This window comes from Photinus pyralis, unplaced genomic scaffold (genome assembly GCF_008802855.1).
Source record: "Photinus pyralis isolate 1611_PpyrPB1 unplaced genomic scaffold, Ppyr1.3 Ppyr1.4_LG1, whole genome shotgun sequence".
Lineage (NCBI taxonomy): Eukaryota > Metazoa > Arthropoda > Insecta > Coleoptera > Lampyridae > Photinus > Photinus pyralis.
Window position 1 is genome coordinate 43,779,942 of NW_022170249.1, and position 24,171 is coordinate 43,804,112.

The 24,171-nt window shown below is 34.7% G+C and overlaps 1 protein-coding gene and 1 long non-coding RNA gene across 3 annotated transcripts; one reads left to right on the forward strand and one right to left on the reverse strand.

Annotated features, from left to right (window-relative positions):
* Window positions 1-1,354: 1,354 nt before the first annotated feature.
* On the forward strand, window positions 1,355-19,038 carry LOC116175643 (lysophospholipid acyltransferase 2-like). Of its 2 annotated transcripts, XM_031493873.1 has the most exons (8): window positions 1,355-1,523; window positions 2,191-2,268; window positions 2,328-2,419; window positions 6,567-6,811; window positions 6,864-7,217; window positions 15,939-16,133; window positions 16,186-16,337; window positions 17,916-19,038. In XM_031493873.1, coding segments are annotated over exons 1-8 (1,290 nt in total). In that variant the 5' UTR covers window positions 1,355-1,521; the 3' UTR covers window positions 18,088-19,038. The 2 variants fall into 2 exon arrangements, 1 of the variants encoding a protein (XP_031349733.1); XR_004146337.1 differs by lacking the exons at window positions 1,355-1,523; window positions 2,191-2,268; window positions 2,328-2,419; ... (2 more) ...; window positions 16,186-16,337; window positions 17,916-19,038 and adding exons at window positions 10,132-12,138; window positions 12,481-15,457 and having other exon boundaries at window positions 15,939-16,066.
* Window positions 19,039-19,617: 579 nt separating this feature from the next.
* Window positions 19,618-22,089, reverse strand: LOC116159236. The gene is made up of 2 exons (XR_004142922.1): window positions 21,677-22,089; window positions 19,618-21,617 (listed from the first exon to the last, which is right to left on the reverse strand). It is a non-coding gene; the product is annotated as an uncharacterized LOC116159236 (long non-coding RNA).
* Between the last annotated feature and the right edge of the window lie 2,082 nt (window positions 22,090-24,171).

Sequence of the window (24,171 nt, forward strand, 5' to 3'; positions counted from 1 at the left end):
AATTGGGTCTCCGGGTGAAATTGGGTCGCTGGGTCAAACTGGGTCACTGGGTCTAACTGAAAAGAGTATGACGTGACCCAGTGACCCAGTTTAATTTAGTGACCCAGGTGACCCAGTTGACCCAGTGACCCAGTCCAACTCTGGTTCCAATGCCTTTTTCTTTTGATTGAACAGAAAAATCATCACTTTCCGCAAATATAATTTGCCACAACATTCGACATGTTCTCTTTGCTGCGGGAATGTAATTGCCGTATCTGAAATGACATCCTTATACGTCAAACCTGTCATTGCATTTTGTATTTACCTTGCCTCAATTTACTGTTCTCATTTATGTACGACTGCTTGATAATGCGGTGATTACAGTCGCAATCAGTGGCCATAATTGGCAATATTATGGCCTAGTCCATAAGATAAAATAAAACGGCCGCCTGTCAAATGTGCCAGTCGTACTTAGGTGTCAATCCAAGGTAAATTCAAGTATTTTAGAAATACTGGACAAATGCTTGACATCTGTTGTCAATGATAATTATACTTTTTATCGTTTATTGAATTCCATGAAATTTTCATTTTTAAGGGTTGTTGCAGTCGTACATAAAGCTTTGTATATATCGCGTCCATAAATAGGCTAAACTCGCCTTGTTTATATGTGCCTCGCTCGCGAGCTCGCTCGGCTAAATAAACGGCTCGTCCATAAAGACCTAGTTTATATAAATAGCTATTATACGAACAACATAGCGTTTTTGAATATTTGAGCCATCAACAGGTAGGGAGGTGATTATACAGAGTGTTACATGACCGCATGTAAAAAACAATTGGGAGATAGAGGGGATCAAGACAAGCACTTTTTCTTACTTGCCTTTTACCAGTTTTTTTCTTTTTAGTGTTTCATGCTAATGTCGTATTTTTTAATTGAATGAACCAAAAAATGTGCCTTTGTAAACAAAATTGCATCTTTTGTTTTCGACGTGACCTGACATATTTGAGGTGGTGCGTTTTAAAATGAACACACTGTGTATTACTTTTTATGAGACTCTAGGGTGATTATTTTGGGCCTGTAAATTGGAACCTCATTCTAATTGCGTCATTTAACTACAGTAGAAAGTATAGTTACTTTAAGCCTTTAACTTTTAAACGTTTATTAAAAAAAAGTACCTATTGGTCCCATTTTCATCCAACGCATTTTACTCAATCGCCATTTCTTGTATATGGAAGTAACTTTGACGTCATAATTTTTCTAATTCCGTATTCCTTAATATGTATTAATAAATTAAATAAATATAGCAAACAAGATCCTGGGTATGAGATGTCAAAAGGGCCTTCTTATTTTTTGCCCTGAATTGCCAATTTAATTTGATAAAGAATTCTCTTCTCTTTTAGGTGAACTTTGTAATCAGTCAATTTGTGGCACTTGCATTGGCGTCTTTGTTTCGCACTGTACTTCACCCTTCGAAAACAAACTCAGGAACAAGACATGGATTTGGTCTTATATTTGGACTATGCATTGGATACTTCTGTTTTGGAATGTAAGTAATTCTTCACGTTGTTTTGTAGCCATTACATTAGTTGATGCCGAGGTTGATAATCACCTTCCTTAATAATTTAACGTGAATCTGTACAATATAAACTTATTAGTGAAGTATTTTAGTGCTTATCAGAAGTGGTTTATGAGTAATCAACAACGGAATAGGATATAAAATTATGGGTTAATTTGTTTGGAAATTTATTGATTGTTTTTATTTAGAGAGATAAGCAGTAGGTACATAAAAATTGATAATTAATGGTTTGTTACTCCAATTAACTAACACAGGATTTCCATTGCTCAATGCATATCTATGCAATACAATGTATATCTCGTAACCTTACCTTCGTGACGAAAAATGCAAATAGCAGAAAAGAAAAATAAATTACAATTAAGTTTTAGTTATTTAATTAATTTAATCAATAATGGATTACTAATTTAATTACAATAAATAAGTAAATTGATTATTGTCAATAATTATTAAACAAAAAACAAAGCATCCTTCTTAACGTCAAGTTAGTATGTTAGTTTTTGTCTGTTAAAATGCCTAAAATAATTAAATAGCATTATTAAATCACTAGTATTTTTATTTACTTGTTTCATCTTCAAAACAAAGTTCACTTGAAAAGAAAAAGAAACTGATTAAAACGATTTATTTTTTTCTTTTTTAGGCAGGCGATTCATTTGGCGGGGCTCCCTGCGTTATGTTACATTGTCATACGAACTCAAAGCCCAGAAATTATGCAGAGGTATTTTAAATGCGTTTTCCCAGCGGAAGGAGAGCAATATTTGCAAACCTTTGTTTTAGGATGGTATTAGCGATTGCGCTTGTCTACTTATCTTGCATTCATTTGCATAGGCAAGTTTACGATTATGGATCGTATACACTCGACATTACCGGTAAGTAAATATCATCTATTACCTATTTATGATATAAATTACTTACAGTTACAATTGCCTTTATTTAATGATTGATATCTGATGTTTGTATATATGGACGTTGTTGTTATTGTATCTTTGCAAAAAGGACTGACAGTTATTCGAGTACTTTTTATGAGCAACGCATTATCATAGGATCCTTTCCAAAATTATTTTTTGCGTAGTTGTTCGCATAAAATAACTTTCTCGGTCACAATGTCCGTGTGGCGCTGTGGTGTGTAAGCTCGACTGCGGCGCTGGGAGTCCCTGGTTCGAATCCGGGTTTGGGCATGGATATTTGTAAATGTATAGTGGATTGGTAGAACAGCCTTGGCTGAAAACCCGCCTACTGAAAAATAATTCTAGCTTTTCCCTAATAGTGAAGTGTGAATTTTTGTGAAGCTATTGCACTTTTGTCTGACTATACAGCTAACCACAAGTACAACATCTCATTCAGACCTACTACAATATTCCCATTGTAAATCTCTTCTGAAACCCTGTTCTAGAAATATTCTAATTTGAAGTTCTAACCACCTCGGTCGTCGCGGACTTTTAATACGCGAGTTCTAGTTGTTTCTATTATCTACTTGTCAAAATTTTTTGAAAATCGTCCGCAAATAATGAAGTTAGCTTTTAGGATGGTACAATGACCTAACCCTTTAAAAAGAACAAATTTACTTCGTTTCTATAAATACAATGTTTTCGACTGCACTACAACTACTTAATTTTCCACTGCCAGAGTTGTTTACATTGAGGAGGTGGGCATCAAAAATCACTATACAGCCGGGGATTTTAAAAGATATACGCACTAATATTTTTAAAATTAGTAGGTGAAAATATGTCCGCGAAAGGGAAAACTGTGGGAATTTCTTTTGATGAAGTCAAAGTTGATTCCACTTGAAATTACATGTTTGTGAGGACCAAGTTCTAAGTCACTACAATTTAATGCAAGTCTGTATTCTTTTTGGGACATATGATGTGTTTTGTTCAAGAATTTTCCAGAAAGATTGTTTGCAAATTGAATTGCGGCTGAGTGTAGTTGTAATATCAATGCCGAATTGATTATTAGTGTTCGCGTTCGTATGTGGTAAATATACATGTTATAAATTGTTTATGTCATTGATAATATTTCACTGTTATGAATCAATCCATTTAAGAACTGTTATAAATTTATTATTAATTATTTGTAAATAAATCATGTAATTCAATCTACATTGCATTGATTTTTTTAAGACGTTCTTTTTGTTACTACATATTTTCATCAGTTTTGTTCATTTCTGTTAATATTTGATATATAAAAGGCGATTTTTGAATGAAATTCATAAACAAATTTTACTTTTATTAACAGGTCTTTTAATTTCAGTAAATCGACCTAGAAATAAAAGAGCTACCTTTGCGCATGCGCGCACACAATAGCATAATCCTCTCAATGCATGTGTTTCAATGTATATATAATCGATCGATCTACTTTTATTAAAAGGTTTGTTAAAATGTCAGTAAGAGCGGTCCATAAGCTGCAATGCAGGAATAACGCGATAGTAACAAATGCAAAAAACCCAAAGTTCAACATTATTCAATTATCGAGTTCTTGATCGATGTATAAAAGCTACAGAGGCGCCCGAACGACCAGTTAGTGAAACTATAAGCTCCTTTTTGAGAATCAAAAATGCGCTAAAAATTATTTTTTTTCAATTTTGTATTACTCTCGCCAGGAAATATTGCCGGTCGCAGCACACCTTATGTCGATTTACAATCTGTTTTTCTTAAGATGCGAGCGACTTCCGGAATAGGATCGTGCCAATGTTGAACGAAAAAGTCTCTTTGTTTAACATTGACACGATACTATCCCACAAAACATATAGACCGGGAGTCAGCGTACATAGTAACCAAACCGTAAGCGACAAAAAATTCGACAATACAGTCTGAAAGTACGTTGAAAACTAATAATAAAATCACTCGTCTACCAGTCGTAAGTGGCAGCATTAACTTGGGGCGGCGCTGAATAGGTGACTTCTGTAGATGATCAACTAAATTACCAAACTATAAGGGTCACGGAAAAGATTTGTATCAAGAAATCCCATTTTTTCCATAGTTTTCAAATATGCTATGGTAGACGATTTCAAGTGCAGCGTTGGTAGCGAAAGACACCCTCCAATGTAGGGCAAAAACACCCCTGAACTAAACCATGAGGACCGTATAAAAATTATACATAAAAAATTCCTCTTTTTGTCACTATTTTAAAATATATCCTGGCAGATGATATTAAGTGTAGCTTTAATAGTGGCAGACGTCTTGGAAGTTAAAAAATTTAGGTATAGTAAATCCCAGCGAGTGCGAGCGTGTGAGAGATAAGCGCGCGAGAGCACAACTAACAGAGATAGCTATAGATTTACGCACCGCTTGGAGTTACCAAACGAATTAAATTAGGGAAAATAATAAATTGTTTATTTCGCGATAAGATTGTCGGTATTTCTTGAATTCTTCTCAGACTGAGAAACAGAAAACTTGAAGAGAAAAGAAGATAGATCTTCAGCTCGTTCTAAACTATCCTCTGACTCCAGTTCCGTTGTCTCTATGCAACATTGATGGATCGATGATTAAAATCGACAAGTTTGTTTTGCTGAAACTTTTTCGGAAGTATGATTTCTTCAAGTGCTCCTAGTCCATCGCCAGTTGTAGATGTTGTTTTAATCGATGGATTATTTTTTTTGCATCTTTTAAAAGATCTCCGGTAAACCTTTGAGCGATTTTCTGAACACATCCTCGGCAAGATTTGTGCTGTGTCAGCGAGAGAAGTACATCTTACTTTTGACAGATAGTTACCCCTTCCATGAAGGACGCAGAACATGATCGTTGGGATCAAAATAAGGAAAGATTACAATCGTACTCAATTTCTGTTTCCACTCAGAAGCAGCCTGCAAATTTCATAAAACCACTTCGCAATGATAGCTCAAAGCCTCTCATATAGATTACTTATACCGTTCCTAGGCAAAAAAGACCTGTTGTGCTTTACTTGGAAGGAAAATTGTGTTTGCCACATATGAGGATAAGTGCTATAAATTTGAGACAAGGGAAGATGATGTGGTAAAAACTGAATTGTGCTGCAGCCACTAAGAGGCAGATTCTCGAATAATTTACCATCTTGATAAACTACTAACAAGTAGCAAAGTCATTATTAGCGCTTCCGATATGGATATTGCTGTTATTGCTTTGGGAAATGTAAAATTGACGCTACCATCAAGGTATAGATGGAAGTAGGTCTCTTTTCCAATAACACGCAGAAATTCATAAATCTTCGAGAGATGTTCGTGAATTTGGGTGTTGATGTGTAACGCGCAGGGTAACGCGTTACCGGGTTCCCACGCATTTACCGGATGCATGACTTGTGTATGGTCCTCATGGTTTAGTTCAACGCAATTTGGGCGAATGCCACCGAAAAATGTCTGAGTTTCTACAATCCGTTTCATTGAAGTGGATGGAACTATGTGAATCAGAAGTTTAGAATCAAATGGTTTGAAAGATCTCAGTAGTCAGTATCCTATCGCTATCTCTGTTGGATATGCTCTCGCGCGCTTATCTCTCACACGCTCGCACTCGCTGGGATTTACTATACCTAAATTTTTTAACTTCTAAGACGTCTGCCACTATTAAAGCTACACTTAATATCGTCTGCCAGGATATATTTTAAAGTAGTGACAAAAAGAGGAATTTTTTATGTATAATTTTTATACGGTCCTCATGGTTTAGTTCAGGGGTGTTTTTCCCTACATTGGAGGGCGTCTTTCGCTACCAACGCTGCACTTGAAATCGTCTGCCATTGCATATTTGAAAACTTTGGAAAAAATGGGATTTCTTGATACAAATATTTTCCGTGACCCTTATAGTTTGGTAATTTAGTTGTAGAAGTCACCTATTTAGCGCCGCCCCAAGTTAATGCTGCCACTTACGACTGGCAGACGAGTGATTTTATTATTAGTTTTCAACGTACTTTCAGCCCGGTCTAATAGATTGTAAACCGGGATCAGGTGTTCTGTGACTGACAATCTTTACTGGCGAGAGGTTTACACTTTTTAACAATGTAAAAAACGTAACCATTACTACTCAATTGAATTGATCAATTGTGTTTTAGGGCCCTTAATGGTAATAACACAAAAAGTAACAAGTTTGGCTTTTAATATTCACGATGGCTTGGCAAGGCTAGACACGGAACTATCTAAAAATCGAAAGTTGTATGCTGTTTCCAAAATGCCCTCACCATTAGAATACTTCAGTTATGCGCTGGCATTTCCAGCATTGATGGCCGGACCTGTTCTGTTTTATAATGATTATATGGACTTCATTGATGGCAAACATCTCCTACAAAAACCGCCAAATGTAAGTGCGTTGGTTGATGTGTTGATTCTATATATTGTGTTCTTGTTTTCAGAATAACTTGGATAATAATTCAAACAGCAGGACAGTGGTATTGGAACCCTCACCTTGTATAGTCGTATTTAAGAAAGTGGTGCTCTCGATAATATTTGCAGCCATGTTTGTGAAATTTATTCCTGTGTTTTCTGTTCAAGCAGTCAAAGATGATGACTTTGTAGAAAACACGACTTTGGCGTATAAGTTTTATCATTTAACAATTGCTATGCTTCTTGTTAGATTTAAGTATTATTTTGCGTGGATATTTGCAGATGCAATTTGTAATAATGCAGGTATCGGATTTAGTGGATTTAATGAAGATGGTAGTTCCAATTGGGATGGGTTCTCTAACATATATATTCTTAAATTTGAGGTAAGTAACTTTATAGAATAGTACTTATTTTATTGAATTTTTTAATGAATGTAAATGTGTAAATTTGGGGTACCTAAGCATATTTATGTAATATCATTGTGTGGTACATTATGAAGGCATTTGTCATGGTAATTACATTCAAAATTTGAAAATACCTATATAAAATGAAAATTTTAAAGAATTATTGCAATTACAACCATGGGCCACTTTAGAAGAGTTATCAATGAAAGTAGGTCTTCTTTCTTCAATTTCTTCTTTCGATTTGCTCAATACATGCGCCTGGGCATTAGTGAGTGATATGCATGCTTCTAAGGTTCACCTGAAATCCAACCCTATCTGATGTCTAGAAAAAGGGCCAAGAGTAAACTGGGTATTTTTGATAACTGTTCATCTGGGTACACTTTTGCGTATTTAAAGTGTACTATAAGCCCTATGTAGCTTTTGTAGTAGATCAGATCGGCTTTATATTTTTTCCTCGACTATAATCAGTCACATTCATTTATTTTGCTCTAAGTATATTGTGGTTTTTATTGCAATATCGGTTCTTTAGAACATTCTAGAATATGCCACCATGCTAAGTTGCATTTATTACATAATTGCCCGAAGTGACTGATGAAAAGGGTATGCTAGAAAAATGTTCGATTATATAATGTATGTTTTTTATTTTGGTGTACTTAGTGTATTACTGTGTATTCGTGTTAGGTGTAAACTGAGCCTCAACTCGGATTCCGGACAGACTGTTGGTGGCAATTAAAATGATAAAGACATTGATAAATAACGCGCAAAAATATCCACCAGTTCATGATACTACAGTTGACTAGTTTGTTTTCCAACTGTTACCCAAAACCAATATTCACCAGGGAAATATACTCCGACAAAAAAAGGAATTTCGCTTTGGGAAAAATTTCAAAATTTGCAAACCTAAACGTTCTTGTTATAAGATTAAAGCTCTATTAGAAAAAGTAGGCAAGGAAACAAAAGAAATTATTTGCCATCGTGCAATATAAATGTTAGGATCACACACCGTGCTACGTTCACTTTGAGCAAACGTAACAAAACTGCATTAAAATAAGCACACGATAAGCTCAGACAAAGTAGAGGTGGGTCGAGGTGAATATTGGGGTTTTTGTACCAAAACGAAGTACAGAAGAAAAGTAGTAAAAAGTAAAATAGTTGACAGGGATAGAACAGAAACAATAAGTGACGTCACAATGGAGGGTAATTTAATAAATGATATAAAAAATATTACCAATAGTACACTGTAATATACAGTGATATTTATTAAGAAGTAGACACAAGGATTTATATGTAGGAAAAAACTATATAAACCTCTCGCCAGGAAAGATTGCCGATCACAGAAGACCTGATCCCAGTCTACAATCTGTGTTTTTCGAAAGTTCAGAGCTACTTCCGGGATAGGATCGTGCCAATGTTGAACGAAAATTATTTACGTTCAACATTGGAACGATCCTATTCCAGAAGTCGCTCGCATCTTAAAAAAACATAGATTGTAAATTGACACAAGGTGTGCTGTGACCGGCAATCTTTCCTGGCGAGAGTTATACATAAATCCCTGTGTCTACTTTTTAATAAATAGCACTATATAGATCTGCAATGTCAATATTTAACCTTAAATAAATTTTTAGTAAAAAGGAGATTAACACGTAGTCGGAGAAAGTATTCATATCACACGCTTAAGGTCTTAAAGCTTAAAAGGGCACGTTCAGTCTAATGTGTAACAGACAATAACACAACAAACAAGAAACATAGGTGGTGAATGGCGCGGCACATAAAATATTGCATAAGCAATTCTAATGTCTGACACTGATCAGGTTAATCGTATACTAAACCGCAATTAATACTCAATAAGAAACCATAATTCGAATCACTTTACACTTGCAAAATTTTGATCGACTACGTATTATCCATATATCTGTCTACAAGCGTAAAACTAATTTACTAATTCGAACGATACAATGTAATCAAATTAACAGATATGAATCTTCAAGGGCACAAAATAAACTAAGATGTATTCGAGTCCAGGTAAAAATGCTATATCATTCACGTACTGCGTAGGTAATAAATAGTGATATCCAGGTAGATACAACGTAAAAGGTAATCCAAAACAAAGAACGATAAGAACTTACGAGAAGAAGTTGAGTTGTGGGAAGGAAAACCCCAAAAAACATACGTAATGCGAAAAATGCTGCGTAATAATGTAACATACCTCGTATTGTTTATATGCAAATACAAATCCGTAAAAACGCTTCAATGGAGCCACAGTCGCAGACATCAAAGAGAAGGAGAAATCACTCCAAAGATAAATGGTGACAGCCAAAACAATAAATCCCTTAAGCAGGTAGTTCAGTAAAAGTACCTAATGACGTACCAAAGAAAAATTTGTATGTAATCAATTCAAAGGCAACTTCACTGAAGGAAAAAGAATAGTATATTCTTTACCAAGGACGAGAAGTGAGTTTTCGCTTTATTAGTATGCTGTAATCGTTATTTATGTATTAAGGGCATAATAGTGATGTTTATATTCTCGAGGGCGACGAGTTAAAAAGCTCGAGGGCCCATGACCCGAGAGCTTTTTAGTCGCCCGAGAGTATAAACATCAGTTTATGCCCGTGGTACATACAGAATTTTATGTTTTACAAATAGTTTTCTTCGTCAAAATTCGTTTACAATAATAATTCATTATGTTTGATCGAGTATGCATGGTTCGAATTTGTTAATGTGATTGAAACCATCCAAACGTCAAACGTAATTTTAAATAATTCAATTCATTGTGAATGAGCAAGAAGTTCCAGAAACTATACGAAATAAGGCCAATCTTGTGATTTAGTTGGTATTGACAATTAATAATTGACGTTTCTAATTTTCAATGACCTGCAAATATTTGTTTGTTTTGTCATTAAGTATAAATGAATTCCTATGGTGATGCTTTAATGCCCGCGTATCACAGATATAAAATGTGCTATGATAGGTTAGTAAGACATAAATTCTTGTATATAAATGGCTAGTCAACACAGGCATAGAAATCAAAAGAGGCAGAGAAGTGGAAAGGAGGCAGAGAAGTAAAATTTACCACTGTTTCGGAGATTTGACCCAAAGTTGGTATTTTTTAAATACATAATCCTGTATATCTTAACGGCAATTTTTTTGCATTATTCTTCATGATCATCTACAAATCTTCATTCTATTCTGCGTTTTCTTCACTTGCTGAACACAATTCCTAGAAAGGCGAGTCGTTTATACTGTACCTAATTCTGGTGAGAACGTTCGCAGTGGCCAGACTACATTACTTGATCTTGTCATTCATAAAATCGCCAGCAACTGAAGCAATCCCTCCCCGTTCTGTGCTAACCGCCAGCAACAGAAGTAGATAAAGGTGGAAAAATACCTGAGTAATTTGGATGTCGAACAGTTTTTAGAAAAAATTTGTTTTCTCTTTTTTTTGCGTTTGTGCAACGTATTTTGTAGACACTGGCCTCAAACTGAAACTAATTACATTTCCTTCAAATACCTCTCTGAAAACCATTGTGTAAAGCAAACTGACTTAACTGAATATTTTTATATTTTTAAAGAAATGTGTCTCCAAATCCAATTGACCCTATGGAGCTGTGGCTAGATGAAAATTGTCAAAAATTCAATGCTCTTAAAAATGTATTTGGGTCTGTTATCGTAAATTCCAAAGCTTACGCCATTTAAAGTGAACACTTTGTGAAGAGTGTTTAAAATTTCTTGGTTTATCAAGCGCAAGGTTTTTAGAATTGCAAACTTTGGTGTAAGCTACGGTGGAGGTACTATAATAATGTATGAAAGAATTGAACTTAAATGCGACTAAAATTAAACTGTACATGCAAGTTGCACGGCGGCAGTTGCAGAGGTTTGCACGATTTAAATACAATTTTTTAAATTATTATTACTATTATTTACAAAATTTTATCCTTTAGTTTCCTCCTTCATTTTGCACTTCCTGCAAGATGCAGCTTATATAATCGGGGTATTTATCTGGGGCAAATCAATGAAAAGTATAGGTATGTTCCTGTAACTGTCTGTACCAGGCTGAATTGGGACAATCAATATGACGTTTTTATAATGTAAAGATTCTATTCATTTGCTGTCAATGTCAACGCTTACAGTTGTGGCGTAAGATGGATCCACAAAGTGATGTGAGTAGTTCACCACCGGCAGTAGATCCTTTTGAAAAGTTGGCATTAAGCAGTTTAAATGACAAAGGTCGTAGCATCACAGTAAAATTTACAACAAACGACGGCACAGTTTTCACACAAACATATTCGTCAAAAATAAAAATATCTGAAATTAAAGACATTTTGGAAGATGTGTTTGGTACTACCGCAGATAACATGTTAATTAAAGAAGGCCGCTCACTTGTCAGCGATGATAAGGTACTTAACGAATTTAACGTTGGCGATTTTAATATGTTAGAGTTGTATCTTTATTCGAAAAATCCCGACTTTACAATTTCTGCTACAAATGCTTACAAAGAATTTGCAACAGTTCCCGATGTTATTACAGTACACATGCTCGATTCCGACGCAGAGGATGGTTGGCGTGATATTGTTGTTGAAATGATGAACCAATGCATTGAAAAACCGTTTATTGGAGGGTATGTGAATAAAGATAGCGGAGTTGAATACCATCATGGATACTCTCAGACAGGGCCTCCTAAACCAAAAGTTCATCATACGCAGAAAAGTCATAGAGATACGCAAACTTATTTTTTGCGAAATCGTCTTTTAGACACTAATTATGCACAAGCAACTCAAATGGCAAAAGAAGACTTGTGGATTCCGTCAATTACAGATAGAATTTTAGTAGCTGGACCTTACGAAACAGCCGAAGAATGGGAAAAAAGAAGAGATGTTGAAAGGAAAGTGCGTACCATTCAAAGGTTGGTGAATTTTTATATACACAGTGTCTTGTTTAAGATTTGTTTGTTTATTTTATTATAAAATTGATATACCTTAGAGTATAGGACAAATATAGGTGATATTATTAGAAACACAAATGGTAGAGGTCAATTTTTATTGCGTGTCTTTCAAAATCATTATCAATTCTATTTTTGATTCAGTAGGTACTACTATGCTATGCTATAATACAAAAACAAATTATGATAAGTAGGTATGTGAAATATTCATTTGGTATTTTTGTATGGCTGTTGGCTTTTTATCTTGGATGTAATATTTTTAAACATAAGATATACGATTGCTGGTTATTTTTTCATTTTCTCAAGGTATTTTCGAGCTTGGAAGATCAGAAAAGCCCTAAAAGAGCTATGTGCCGAATATAAGAAGCGCATTCGACTAGAGGAAGAGTTGAACGATTTTTATAAACAAGCTGATGAAGATAGGAAGGCACAAGAACTTGTTGGAAAGGTTTTTCCTAGAACTAAAGAAGATTTTATTATGTTATACGCTATGGTTGATCGATGGAAAAAATCAGAAATTAAACGCATTTGTTATAGCTATTCAGGACCTGCCAAAATTTCATCGTTTTTTATGTTGCTCGATAAGGAAATACAAATGTTAAGGGCAATTGAAGCTCACAGACATCAAATTAAAATGGAAATGAAAATTAAGAAAGAACACGATTTTTTTAAGACCATTGGAAATCCGATAGAGTGGAATAAACATTACAAAGATTGGACAAATAAAGCCATAGACTTCAATATTCAAATGGATACCTTAGAGACGCAACAGGGAAATGAATACTACAACATTTTCTTATCGTTAAATGATATTGATGTAGGAGTAGAGGAGAAAATTCAAGCCTTACTGAACTTGAAATTATTGTTATGTGACCATAATTGCTATTTATCCAATGAATTGGTGGAGTTAATTGACCGAGCTTGTGAATTGATGGTAAGAGGTATTAATAGAAAGCACTTGGATATACTTATGAAACGCATCAAAGGATTATTTATCAAACACATTAAAACTCCAGAATGTAATAATGGAGTATGTAAGCGGATGCTCCGAATTAAGGAGAAAATTATGCACTCCAATCTATATTGTTGCAACAGATGCGGAAAATTAAAGTGTCATTCAGAATTCCCTGCAAATTCTCAGTTAGAGAAATTCCAAGTTTGTTTAACCTGTACCTGGGATGATCGTGTAATGGAACCGTGGGTGGATGTGGCCCCGTATCGTTTCATATTACGTTTAATACGCCACGAAGAAAAACTGAAACTTAGTGAATCGTCTATTGCGTTTATCTTGCAACCCAAGGATATTCACTATATTGTGGTTAAAATTTGGCATGGCCATTCAGCACTCACGGAAGTGACAGACATATACAACTTGCGTTTATGTAGGTGGTTCATCGATCAAGAATGGGCGCCATGGAACTGTGTTTTATTAACAACCGAGGAGATGAAGGTGCATTATGAAATTAAAAACTTGGAGGATGTTTATGATCTTCATTTTTTGCATCGTGTGTTTAACAAGCATGAACTAGCTAAGCAACATTTCAAGATTGCTCTAAAACTAGAAAATTATTTTCAAGAAGTTGGAGAGAATACTAAGCGATGGCATGAAATTAAAAATTTCAAAGAGTTTATTGCTGTACACAGTAAGACGCATGTGTTTGCAAAGTGTCATTAATTAAAAATGTTATCTTGTGGAATATCAATAAATTATTGAAATAATAATATGTTGTTAAGTACTTTTTGCTTTTACATGAATAAAAAACTTCATTTTCGTGTGCGATACGTGTTACTTTAAGGCCTACTGTATTGAAATGCATCAGGATCTTTAAGATAAGCAGATGTCACAGATAGCGCCCTCTTTCAAATTTCCCGCACTAACTGCAACTATTTTATTTACAAGATTAGGTGAAAATTTGTATAATGGTGGAAGAACTTGCGTGCCCTCCTCTTTGCTTACAGAAATCTTTTAATTAACAAAATCAAAATGCTTCTATATTGTATGCAGTTAAACAAATCTTCTATTTTGTTAATTTAGTTAGAAGTATGTTGTGGAGGTGCCCTATCCATTTATGTTTTTTAACCAAGAGTTATATATCTATAATAGTGCACATATCGGAAGAAAGACATTCTTTGATTTAATGAAATGTTATCTTTAATAGACAAAATGGAAGAAAAAATCATTTGAATATAGTTTTGAGTGAGTTCAGGGTCCCCTTTGCATTGCACTATACAACCCATTCTTTTTGTAATACACGAATTACCTTTTGGAAAAGCCAAAAACTGAATCTGCGATCCATTTGCTTTCGATTTGTTGGAGCTGCTATTGCATATAACAACGTCACAAAGATTTCCATCCGGCATCTAATACCCTATATTGATACCTACTTAAGTAACAGTAAGTATTCAATCGAATTATAATAAGTATACGTAATAGATTCTTCAGCACTGTCTGACAATTAAGTACTTACACAGTTCAAATATAACTGTCAAAGTCATTGAGTTAGAAAACTAAGTCAAAGTCAACAAAAATTTAAACACCAATCAAATGGGACCTCCGGATTCTCGATGACGCGTCTCTCTAAAGTTACGAGGCAACCTCCTGTCTCTAGTAACCTTGGTCGCCACTGTACTATTTACAACTCTGTGGTGCATACCTACTCTCACTTTTTGTCCCGCGCCAACAGTCATCTATTCTCAAGAAATATCGCTCCCCAAATCATAACTGCTGGTGTACGGGCAGTATGGCGCCCTGCAAAAAACTTGTATACTATAACTGAATTATGAATTTAATTAACCACACTATGTGCATAACATAACCTAAATTAATCAAATTACATTAATTTGAAGTACACTCAAGGTTAGTAGAGAGAGTAGGTTGCCTCGTAACTTTATAGAGACGCGTCATCGAGAATCCGGAGGTCGCATTTGATTGGTGTTTAAATTTTCGTTGACTTTGACAGTTATATTTGAACTGTATAAGTACTTATGTAATTGTCAGACAGTGCTGAAGACTATTACGAATACTTATTATAATTCGATTGAATACTTACTGTTGGATACTTAAGTATCAATATAAGGGATTAGATGCGGATGGAAATCTTTGTGACGTTTTTATATGCAACAGCAGCTCCAACAAATCGAAAGCAAATGGCAGTTTTTTGCTTTTCCAAAAGGTAATTCCTGTATTACAAAATGAATGGGTTATAAAGTGCAGTGGAAAGGGACACCTGAACCCCGAACTGTGCAGTTTGCATTTCCCGGTCGAAGACTGTGAAGATGAAATGTAAGCTATTTTGAATAAAGTGTGTTTAATATTTCGCTAGTATGTTTCTTTCTATGCAATGCAGGAAGATTTCAGCACATCCATGTGAAGTACCATTTCGATCCACTTTGCATTTTTTGAACTTGCTCTGTTGTTGTTGCGTTAATAATTAATTTTTATGATGTGGACAAAATGGGATGCTGGGTGACGTCATTCGCGTATTTTAATACTGAACGTTTATTGGCTGAAAGTTACGAGGCAACCTACTTTCTCTATTAACCTTGAAGTACACTGATCAACCTGGCGCCATCTAGATGGATTGAGTTTACTTGGCACCGGATTTGATTTATAATGTAATGGTTTGTGACATTTTCAGATCTAAAAACATTGTGTTTTAATTTGGTTTAGATCAGTTGATATCTTCCGATTGTGCATAAGGACTAAAATTTGACAAAATGACATTTTGGCTACTTATGTTTCAACAGCTCTGCTTTCATTTCAGTTCAGTACCAGCTTAAGAGAAAGTATAGAAGCCTGGAATATTGGGACCAATCGTTGGTTACGTATTATTGTGTATGAAAGAGTAAAGAATGCTACAGTCCTAACTTACGCTTTATCCGCCATTTGGCATGGATTTTATCCTGGTTATTACCTGACTTTCGCAGGTGGAGCACTATTTACACTTGCTGCAAGAACCGTAAGTTAGTCTTGTGATGTTACCATTTTTGAAACTAATTTTATATTTTCAGATGAGACGAAATTTAAGACACTATTTTTTGTACAGTACTGAGAGTAAATTTATTTATGACGTAATTACCTTCTTAGTGACACGTTTGGCTATGGCATACATTACGTTCACTTTTGTTGTATTGGAATTCTGGCCCAGCATTAGATTATACCTGTAAGTATAAAAATGAACGTGAATATACGTTCGCCATTCTATTTCTTCTGGCGAGCATTTGTAATCATTTTTTAAGTTTCAGGGTTTTCTTAAAATGGTTTTGATATTTATTGTGTTAAAAGTGTTTAAAGTCATCTCCAATAGGAATACTGTTGAAACTCTTGAAAAATATATCTTATACTTGTGCGAATTATGTCCGTTCGTGGGGTTAAGATCTCTGCGCTAGAAGGCTGTGTTTTTAATTTATGTAATAGGCATGACCGTAGAGAAGTGGTTCCCAAACTTATTTCCATGGCGCCCCCTTTCTTAAAACTAAAATTGCTCACGTCCCTCTATCACGATTAAAAAATAGATTTTTACTATGGGGCCCTGGAAACAGTAAGAGATACAAATCCGCTTAGGTAAATGGGAAAAGTTATGGAGAATTTTATGGTGATTAATTTTCCCTCTCAAAGTTTCTTCTAGGTCTACCAATAGCGAAATTATGGCCAAAAAACCGAAAAATGTAATTTTTGACAATGCTTTGGCGCCCATTTATTTTCAAAGATACCAAAAACCTTAGTGATTTTACTCAACTTTCTGGCCGTGCTAAAAAAATTGTTATGACCCATAAAATATTATGCTTTTCATTCAAGTCGGATATCATAACATCCATGGCTTTTGAGGTCATTTATAGTTCATTCGAGATGTCTTCTTTTATAGCACCATCATAAATCTGGATGAAATCATTTGGCAACATTGTGCAATCTTGGTGCTTTCCTCAGAATAGAAAGGGGAATTTACTGAATTGTAGATACCTTCCTATTTGTGTGTAAGAATCGTTCAGATGCAATTTTTCAGAAAAATTCCTAATGTACGTATTTTAAAAGTAAATATTTGCCTCAAACACATCGGGGATCTGCACCCCCTTAACAGAGCCTTGCACCCCCCAGTTTGGCAGACACTGAGTATAATATCAAATAAGTTTCCGTTTCTGAGACACTTCTAGAAGTGAATTTAGACATACTATGAAATAAATTTGCGCATGTGCGGAACATAATGGCGTTTATTCATCTCCTTTTACTGTTTCCTTGTCCAATTATTGATATTTCCCATGACATGTTTCTATTTTTAGGTTCTATTACATATGACATTCATTATTTCGTTCCCCTTTTCTGAAGTGCATGGAAATGAATTAACGAATACAAGCATGGTCTGTCTATAAAAATCGTTACCCCTCCCACTTGAAACCATCCATGTCTTTTCCTCAATCAATATAATGTAAGAATAAAATTGTCAAACAAAAACTGATAATTAGACAAGCAAACAACAAAGCATTAAATAATGAATAAATGTCACATGCAAACATGGATTTCCAACATGTAGCAATGTTGTAAAAAAATCTTCTTGATGTACAGTACATTCTAACGTTAGTATTTACCTATTGTGATTTCATGGGAAAATTTACAGGTGTTTCTTTTAGCCATAGTAAACCTAGTGGAAAGTTTAAAATTTGGTTTTGTGCACGAGTAAAGAAATTGACATTGTGCATTGCTCAGTTGAAAGATGAACAAGATAATAAAAAACTGTTTGTTTCAGACATATGTACCTGTGCCTTCATATCTTAGCATTGTTGGCGTTGACATTAGTGCCTCGATTGACATCCAAAACTGTTCCTGGTATTTCAAATTCCATTGCAAATGGCAGTGTGGCACATGCCTTGAAACATGCTTCACCTCTAACGAACAGTGTGTCAAATCACCATGACTGATTTTGTAATCCTTCCTACATATCATTGCTTACAGCTTAACACTGTTTAAGTAATTCTTCTTTATTATATGCCTTCATGTTTCTATTGAATTTTATATTGAATCTGTAAATGTTCTGTATGTTGTATTTGACATATCTGTCTAACTTGCTCATTGTGATAATGCGTATAACATTTATATACCTGTCTATTGCTCATTGTGTTTAACTTGGTACGAAATGTTTGAATATTTGTCATGTTGGAAACTGTTCACAAAAACTATAAATAGATATTATAAAATAATTGAAAGATATCGTACTTGGTTAAGTACAGTGTAAAATGTTTGGTCAGTTTTTTTGTTGTATGAATTTTAATTTTATTACATATTACATTTGAATTATACCTAATCTGTGATTTCAAACACCTCTTATTTTTACACTACAAATTTGTATCCATATTCATTATGCTTTCTAATTTTTAGGAAGACATTTTTATTGCGCCAAATCAATAAAGTTGCATTTTACAATATTCCTTCAGTTAGTTATTTAAAAGTTTAGCATCAGTCTTTCATTTTGCAGTTAAACTTATATGATGGGAAAACATCCTATGTGAATATATGCTTGCATGAACATGAACTGTTGAATAGGTTTAACTGAAATATGAATGAACAACTCAAATTAATTTAGATATGATTTCAGTGGTACTAAATATAGACAAAAGTAATTCATAAAACTTTTTGTATCACATTTAAATTGAAAAACCCACAATCTACATTACAAAATCAATACTTATTTATTTGATGACATACCTATTAGTACAATGCATCTTGATTGAAATACTATCCCTAGTGTCTCTGATATAGAATTTTCCATTGATAAAAAATTGGTCTTCCTGTTAATAAATGTCTAGTTTTTAAAAGTGTATATATTTATTAATTTGCAAGATTTATTTTTTAATAAAGTTAATTCAAATATATCTTGAGTCTTAATTTATCGGGAGTAGATGAGCAAAGAGACTTCTAGATCAGGAAGTGACGTCACGCCAATGAGAATCGAGTATTTCGGTCACGTGGTCACGTGTGAGCCAATGGGAGCGCGTGAGTCGGCCATTTTGTGACGTCACATTTTGTGTGTTTTGCTTCCGGTGTTTCTGGATCAGGAAACGCGTCATAGCTGGTGAAATATTTGTCTGAAAAAAAGGCTGCGTCGAGGATTTGAACCGTCGATACGTGAATTACGAATCTGCCGCTTTAACCATCTGGAGCTAAGCGAGGCTTTGAGATATGAACGTTTAGTAGTTCAAGTATTGTTAGAATGGGGGGAATGCTAGAAATTATGAAGCTACAAAGTTTTTTGTGTACGCTCCGCCATAATACAATCTCTACAATAAATCATTAACGGCGCTGGGCCATCGATGTGGGTGCGCTGCCATGGCTGATTCCAATGTTTTGTACATCGTATTCGATTACGCAGCTCACAATCTCTTTGAAATACGGTCGGAATCTGACACTTTTAGTAATCCCGCTCCTTAAACATTCTAAATAATCATTGAAACTTAATCTTTGAATATTATTTATTACACCCATTTTAACTACAGCTATCAAGGTAAGTTTGGTATTGTAACAAATCAATTTTTGTAGGATCTACATTTACATGTCTATAAAATCTATGATACGGCAAACTTTCCAATTCTAGTTGAGGATACATACGTAGACTTTGTTTATCCAGTTCAATTCGATTAACTAAACGATTGTTAGATAACGTTTCATAAATTTCGGTTGCACAGATAATTTTTAGTGTTCTTGCTTGCCATAATTGTTTTAAAAACTTTAAAACACTTTCAGGTAAGTGGATGTACCCGAATAAATTTTCATGTTGAAATGATCGTAATTTAAATTGGTTTAATGTTACAATTGCGCTGATTGTCTTCAATACTCCTAGGTTGATGGTGATAGATTAATTTGGAAACGCCTTCTGTAGTATTTACAAACTGGAATTGCACTAGACCTGCTGACAGCAAAATTTCTTCTTCTTGAGAAATGCGGAGAGTTTGACGATGACCATCAATAACTGGTAAACTGGCAAACACAGTATCAACAAAAGCTTCATCGATATCTTCCATTATGATTTTTTTTTTAAAACGTGCTGAAATAATTGTATTAAATAACATTGAAATTGAGAAGAAGCATCAACATATTTATATGAGGATTCGCTATGGTCACAAGGCCTTTTAAGATAAAACACTCTTACCAGATATTCGCTGCTTAAAAGAGGATTTCTGCTTTGAAGTAGTAGCAGTTGAGACAATCTGCTCACATGCACATACAAATGCAATGACTTAATTGAAATGCGTCAGCTTAAATACATTTCGATGTAGATAAGAGACACGATGCTGCTTCCGCTCAGAAATTTCTAGAAACACTGACAGGACGTTGCTTCCGCTATGATTAGATAAAGATTGAAATAAAATCCGAGTGCAGTTAACGTCTCAGCCAGTGCTTCGAGCGAACTAGTTTGCGGCGTTATTTGGTGAGTACGATTTTAATGACTAATTTTGTTAAGTAGCAGTTAGATTATTCATTTTTTCACTTATTTATTTGTTACAGATATTTACTGCTCATAATAATGGAAGAATTTGATTTCGCCTCCTTGAACTCATCTACCTATTGTAAGCCATTCATAAATGCAAAAGATCTGGAAATCGGAAATAAATACGATACCCAATTACTGATATCGGTGTGATCGGCACCAAGTTTGGAGATCGAATTATGGTTGAAAAGGAGACATTCAAGTGCATACTGCCGCAGCGTTATCATACATACCTCACAGAAGAAAATCGGCTAGAGTTCCTCAAGTTGACCGTAACAAATAAAGTTGTATTTATATCTAGTATAGGAGCGGTGGGCTCAACAACGAATTTACAAATAATTACATAACCCTAATTTGAAATATGAATAAAGGTGTTAACAGAGATATAGATGTGGGGAGATTGCGTGTCAACATGCGCAATAGTCAGATTATGAATGTCGCCATCTTCTAAGTATATGCTACGGGGGCTTGTTAAAAACTGCATACAATGTGCTTTCAAAAAGTTCCTGTGCGTTTCCTAACATGTTGAACAAGTATATTGTGTTGCCTATATCACAATGCATCGATACATTCCCTAGTTGTGAAACTACCTACAATGCTAATAATTAGTCCAAGAACTGAAGCGTCAAGACCACAAACAACGTCATACGTTCGCTTGTATTTTTTCTGTGTACTTTTTCGCCAAATTAAAAAACCTTATTCTACAATATGAAAAAATAATATTTTTGATAAGCAAAAATCCGTGATTCTCGTCACAAATATTAAATTCTAAAAAATGCTCATGCAAACTAGGAAATAACGTGTACAGTTCTTGGTAAAATTTTTGTGCAATGGCGGTGACAAAATATTCCATGAAACCTTTTTCATTTGGAATTTTGTTTCCAGTTGAATGCATGATATTTCTAATTGCCACCTCTACTTTTGTGCAAATTTTCACCACTGCAATTGATGGTACATATAAGCCTCCTGCAATTTAAAGAAATATTAGTTAAATAAGGACTTTTCAACAATCTAACTAGGTATACCTCTGTTTTTAAAGGAAATTAGAGAATAGGAACCTTCTCTAATGTCTTCCTGCGATTCACATGCCAGCACACATTCTTCACATTTATGTCGCCTTTGTAACATCTTAATTACATATCCACTTATATAAGTGACAACATTTGATAAGATTTCACTTAATTCAATTGTTTCACTGCACACATAATCATGATCGAGTATTTGTTCTTTTGGCTCAAGAGCATAATTATATTTTCGGTATAATGATAGGTACATCTAATGATTGTTCCAAATGTGTGGCAGTGCTTGGTACGCTAAGAACAGTGGTGGCGTCTAATACTTTACAATTCCCGGATCCCTGGTCAATTTTGGTGTGGAGCAATAATCTCATTGTTCGCATAAATTGTAAGCAAGATGGGTTATTGTTCCATCCATTTTTACTTCTGAAAAATGATTCACATTAAACATGAAGTATTACTTTCCAGGATTAATACTTGCCTTATTGAGCAAAAAAATATTTCTAAGTGATCCTGTGATACCTTGTAGGTTAAAAAGTATTTAAGTTTTTCTACTTTTACCAAGGAATCATAAATTCTACAAACGGAAAATGAGGTAATTGCAAACCCCAGGAAAGGCGTTTTTTTAGGAGTCATATGTAAAGGTCTGCCTCCAACATCCGTACACCTTAATAAGTAATGAACTGTATTTAAAATAAACGGTCTCCAAACAGCTTCATTACATAATCTTAGGGGAGCCTTAAACCCTGATGCTCGGGGACCACTGGAGTTTAACAAATCGAAAAGATCATTAATTTTTCTAATGAAGTCAACGGTGGCTTCGCTCCCTTTAAACTCTTCCGGATGACGAGTGTTCAAATATTCGATGGCATCTGCCACACTCCTACTTAATGTTTGTGCTGCTAAATGCACCTAAAATAATTAATATAGATTTAAATTTCACATAACATAGAACATAGTGCTTACTTTCATTTTTTGTCTGTACTATTCCATGTGGGCACGTTTTAATTTATTCGCAACCAGGGCCGGATTATCCACTAGGCAAACTAGGCAATTGCCTAGGGGCGCACGGATCAATGGGGCGCCGCGCCCGGGCACCGACACCACGCACCGAACGTGTACGCGATAATTTTCTATCACCAGCAGTCACGTATCACTATTACAATTACATTATACATAAGACAAAAAACTAATTGTTGAGCCTATCTTATTATGTAGTGTGGCGACAGCACCGTGCACCGTCAGCATACAGCACCGCCGAGGCGCCGACCGCAGTTAATAATTTGCAGTTGCAGATAAGCATAAGATAACAGACAAAACATATCCCATTCATAAAGTACAAGTACAACCAAATGGCAACTAATAATTCCATATATGAGTTAGTTAGTCGGAGATATTTTCTCATTAGTCTGATTAGTCATTCATGATTCATTACATTCTGCCTCTAATTTCTGTTTCGATCTACGTCTAAAGGTGTGAATGTGATTTTTATTTCTCCTCGTTATTTCGTATATGGTATATCACGTATATACAAATGCAACGAAGTTGTAAGCTTATTTTTTAACGATTCAATTCGAACGAGAACCCATAAAATTAAAAAATTGAAATGAATACGAAACTTAGTGGAGCCAAAAGGAGAAAGTTAGATAAGGTGAAGAAAGATAGATTGGATGAAGAGCTAAAACATGTTCGCAAATTAAACACCTATTTTCCCTCTAAGTCCACGGACGCTGATGTCGACGGTGTCGGTGATGTTGCTCTTGCTGCTGTGCTGAGGGTATGTAAAAAGTGATGTTATAAAAGAATTCTGTTGTAAAAAATCACGCAAAAATATTTAATTTAAATTTCTAGCTTGGTTCCTAATTATTGTTCACAATGCATTATAATATCATCCATTAGGCTGCATTGTAGGGTAGCTATAAAAGAATCCTACTGTAAAAAAATTACACAAAAATATTTAAGTTTGAATTTTAGTTTAGTGTATTGTTCTTTTAATAAACAACACATTATAATTAATTAACTTTTTTGTATTCTTACTAGGAAAAGAGGGGGAGGGGGGCGCCAGTAGGGTTTTGCCTAGGGGCGCATACACAGTTAATCCGGCCCTGTTCGCAACATGTAATCCCTCTGCTTCTTGTAATTTATACAATTCCTTGACATACACCCACCTTACAAGATCTCCATCAGGATTTTTAATCGTGTCTAAGTTTGACCAATTATTTCTGATCAATTTCAGCATATGACATGCATCTAATACACAATATACTTTATTAGTTGCAGAAGGATGACTAAACCAGGTTTTCATGTCAAACACATTATCTAGATTGCATTTCCAATTTTCATCTGTTTTTCCAAGTAGTGTTAACCACACTTTTCGTAGTTCACCTTTAGGGAAACTGAAAGAATACAAATTTTGATTTATAATGTATAAATGCTACATTTACTTAATACTTACCTATGGAATGTAATTTCTTTATCCATCTTAGGAAATTTTCGATTGTTTT

Bases quoted from the DNA above. Each gene is read 5' to 3' on its own strand.
- LOC116175643 (XM_031493873.1), top strand. The intron at 2,420-6,566 runs GTAAGTAAATAT...ATTGTGTTTTAG, and splicing joins GTATACACTCGACATTACCG to GGCCCTTAATGGTAATAACA. The intron at 6,812-6,863 runs GTAAGTGCGTTG...TCTTGTTTTCAG, and splicing joins TCCTACAAAAACCGCCAAAT to AATAACTTGGATAATAATTC.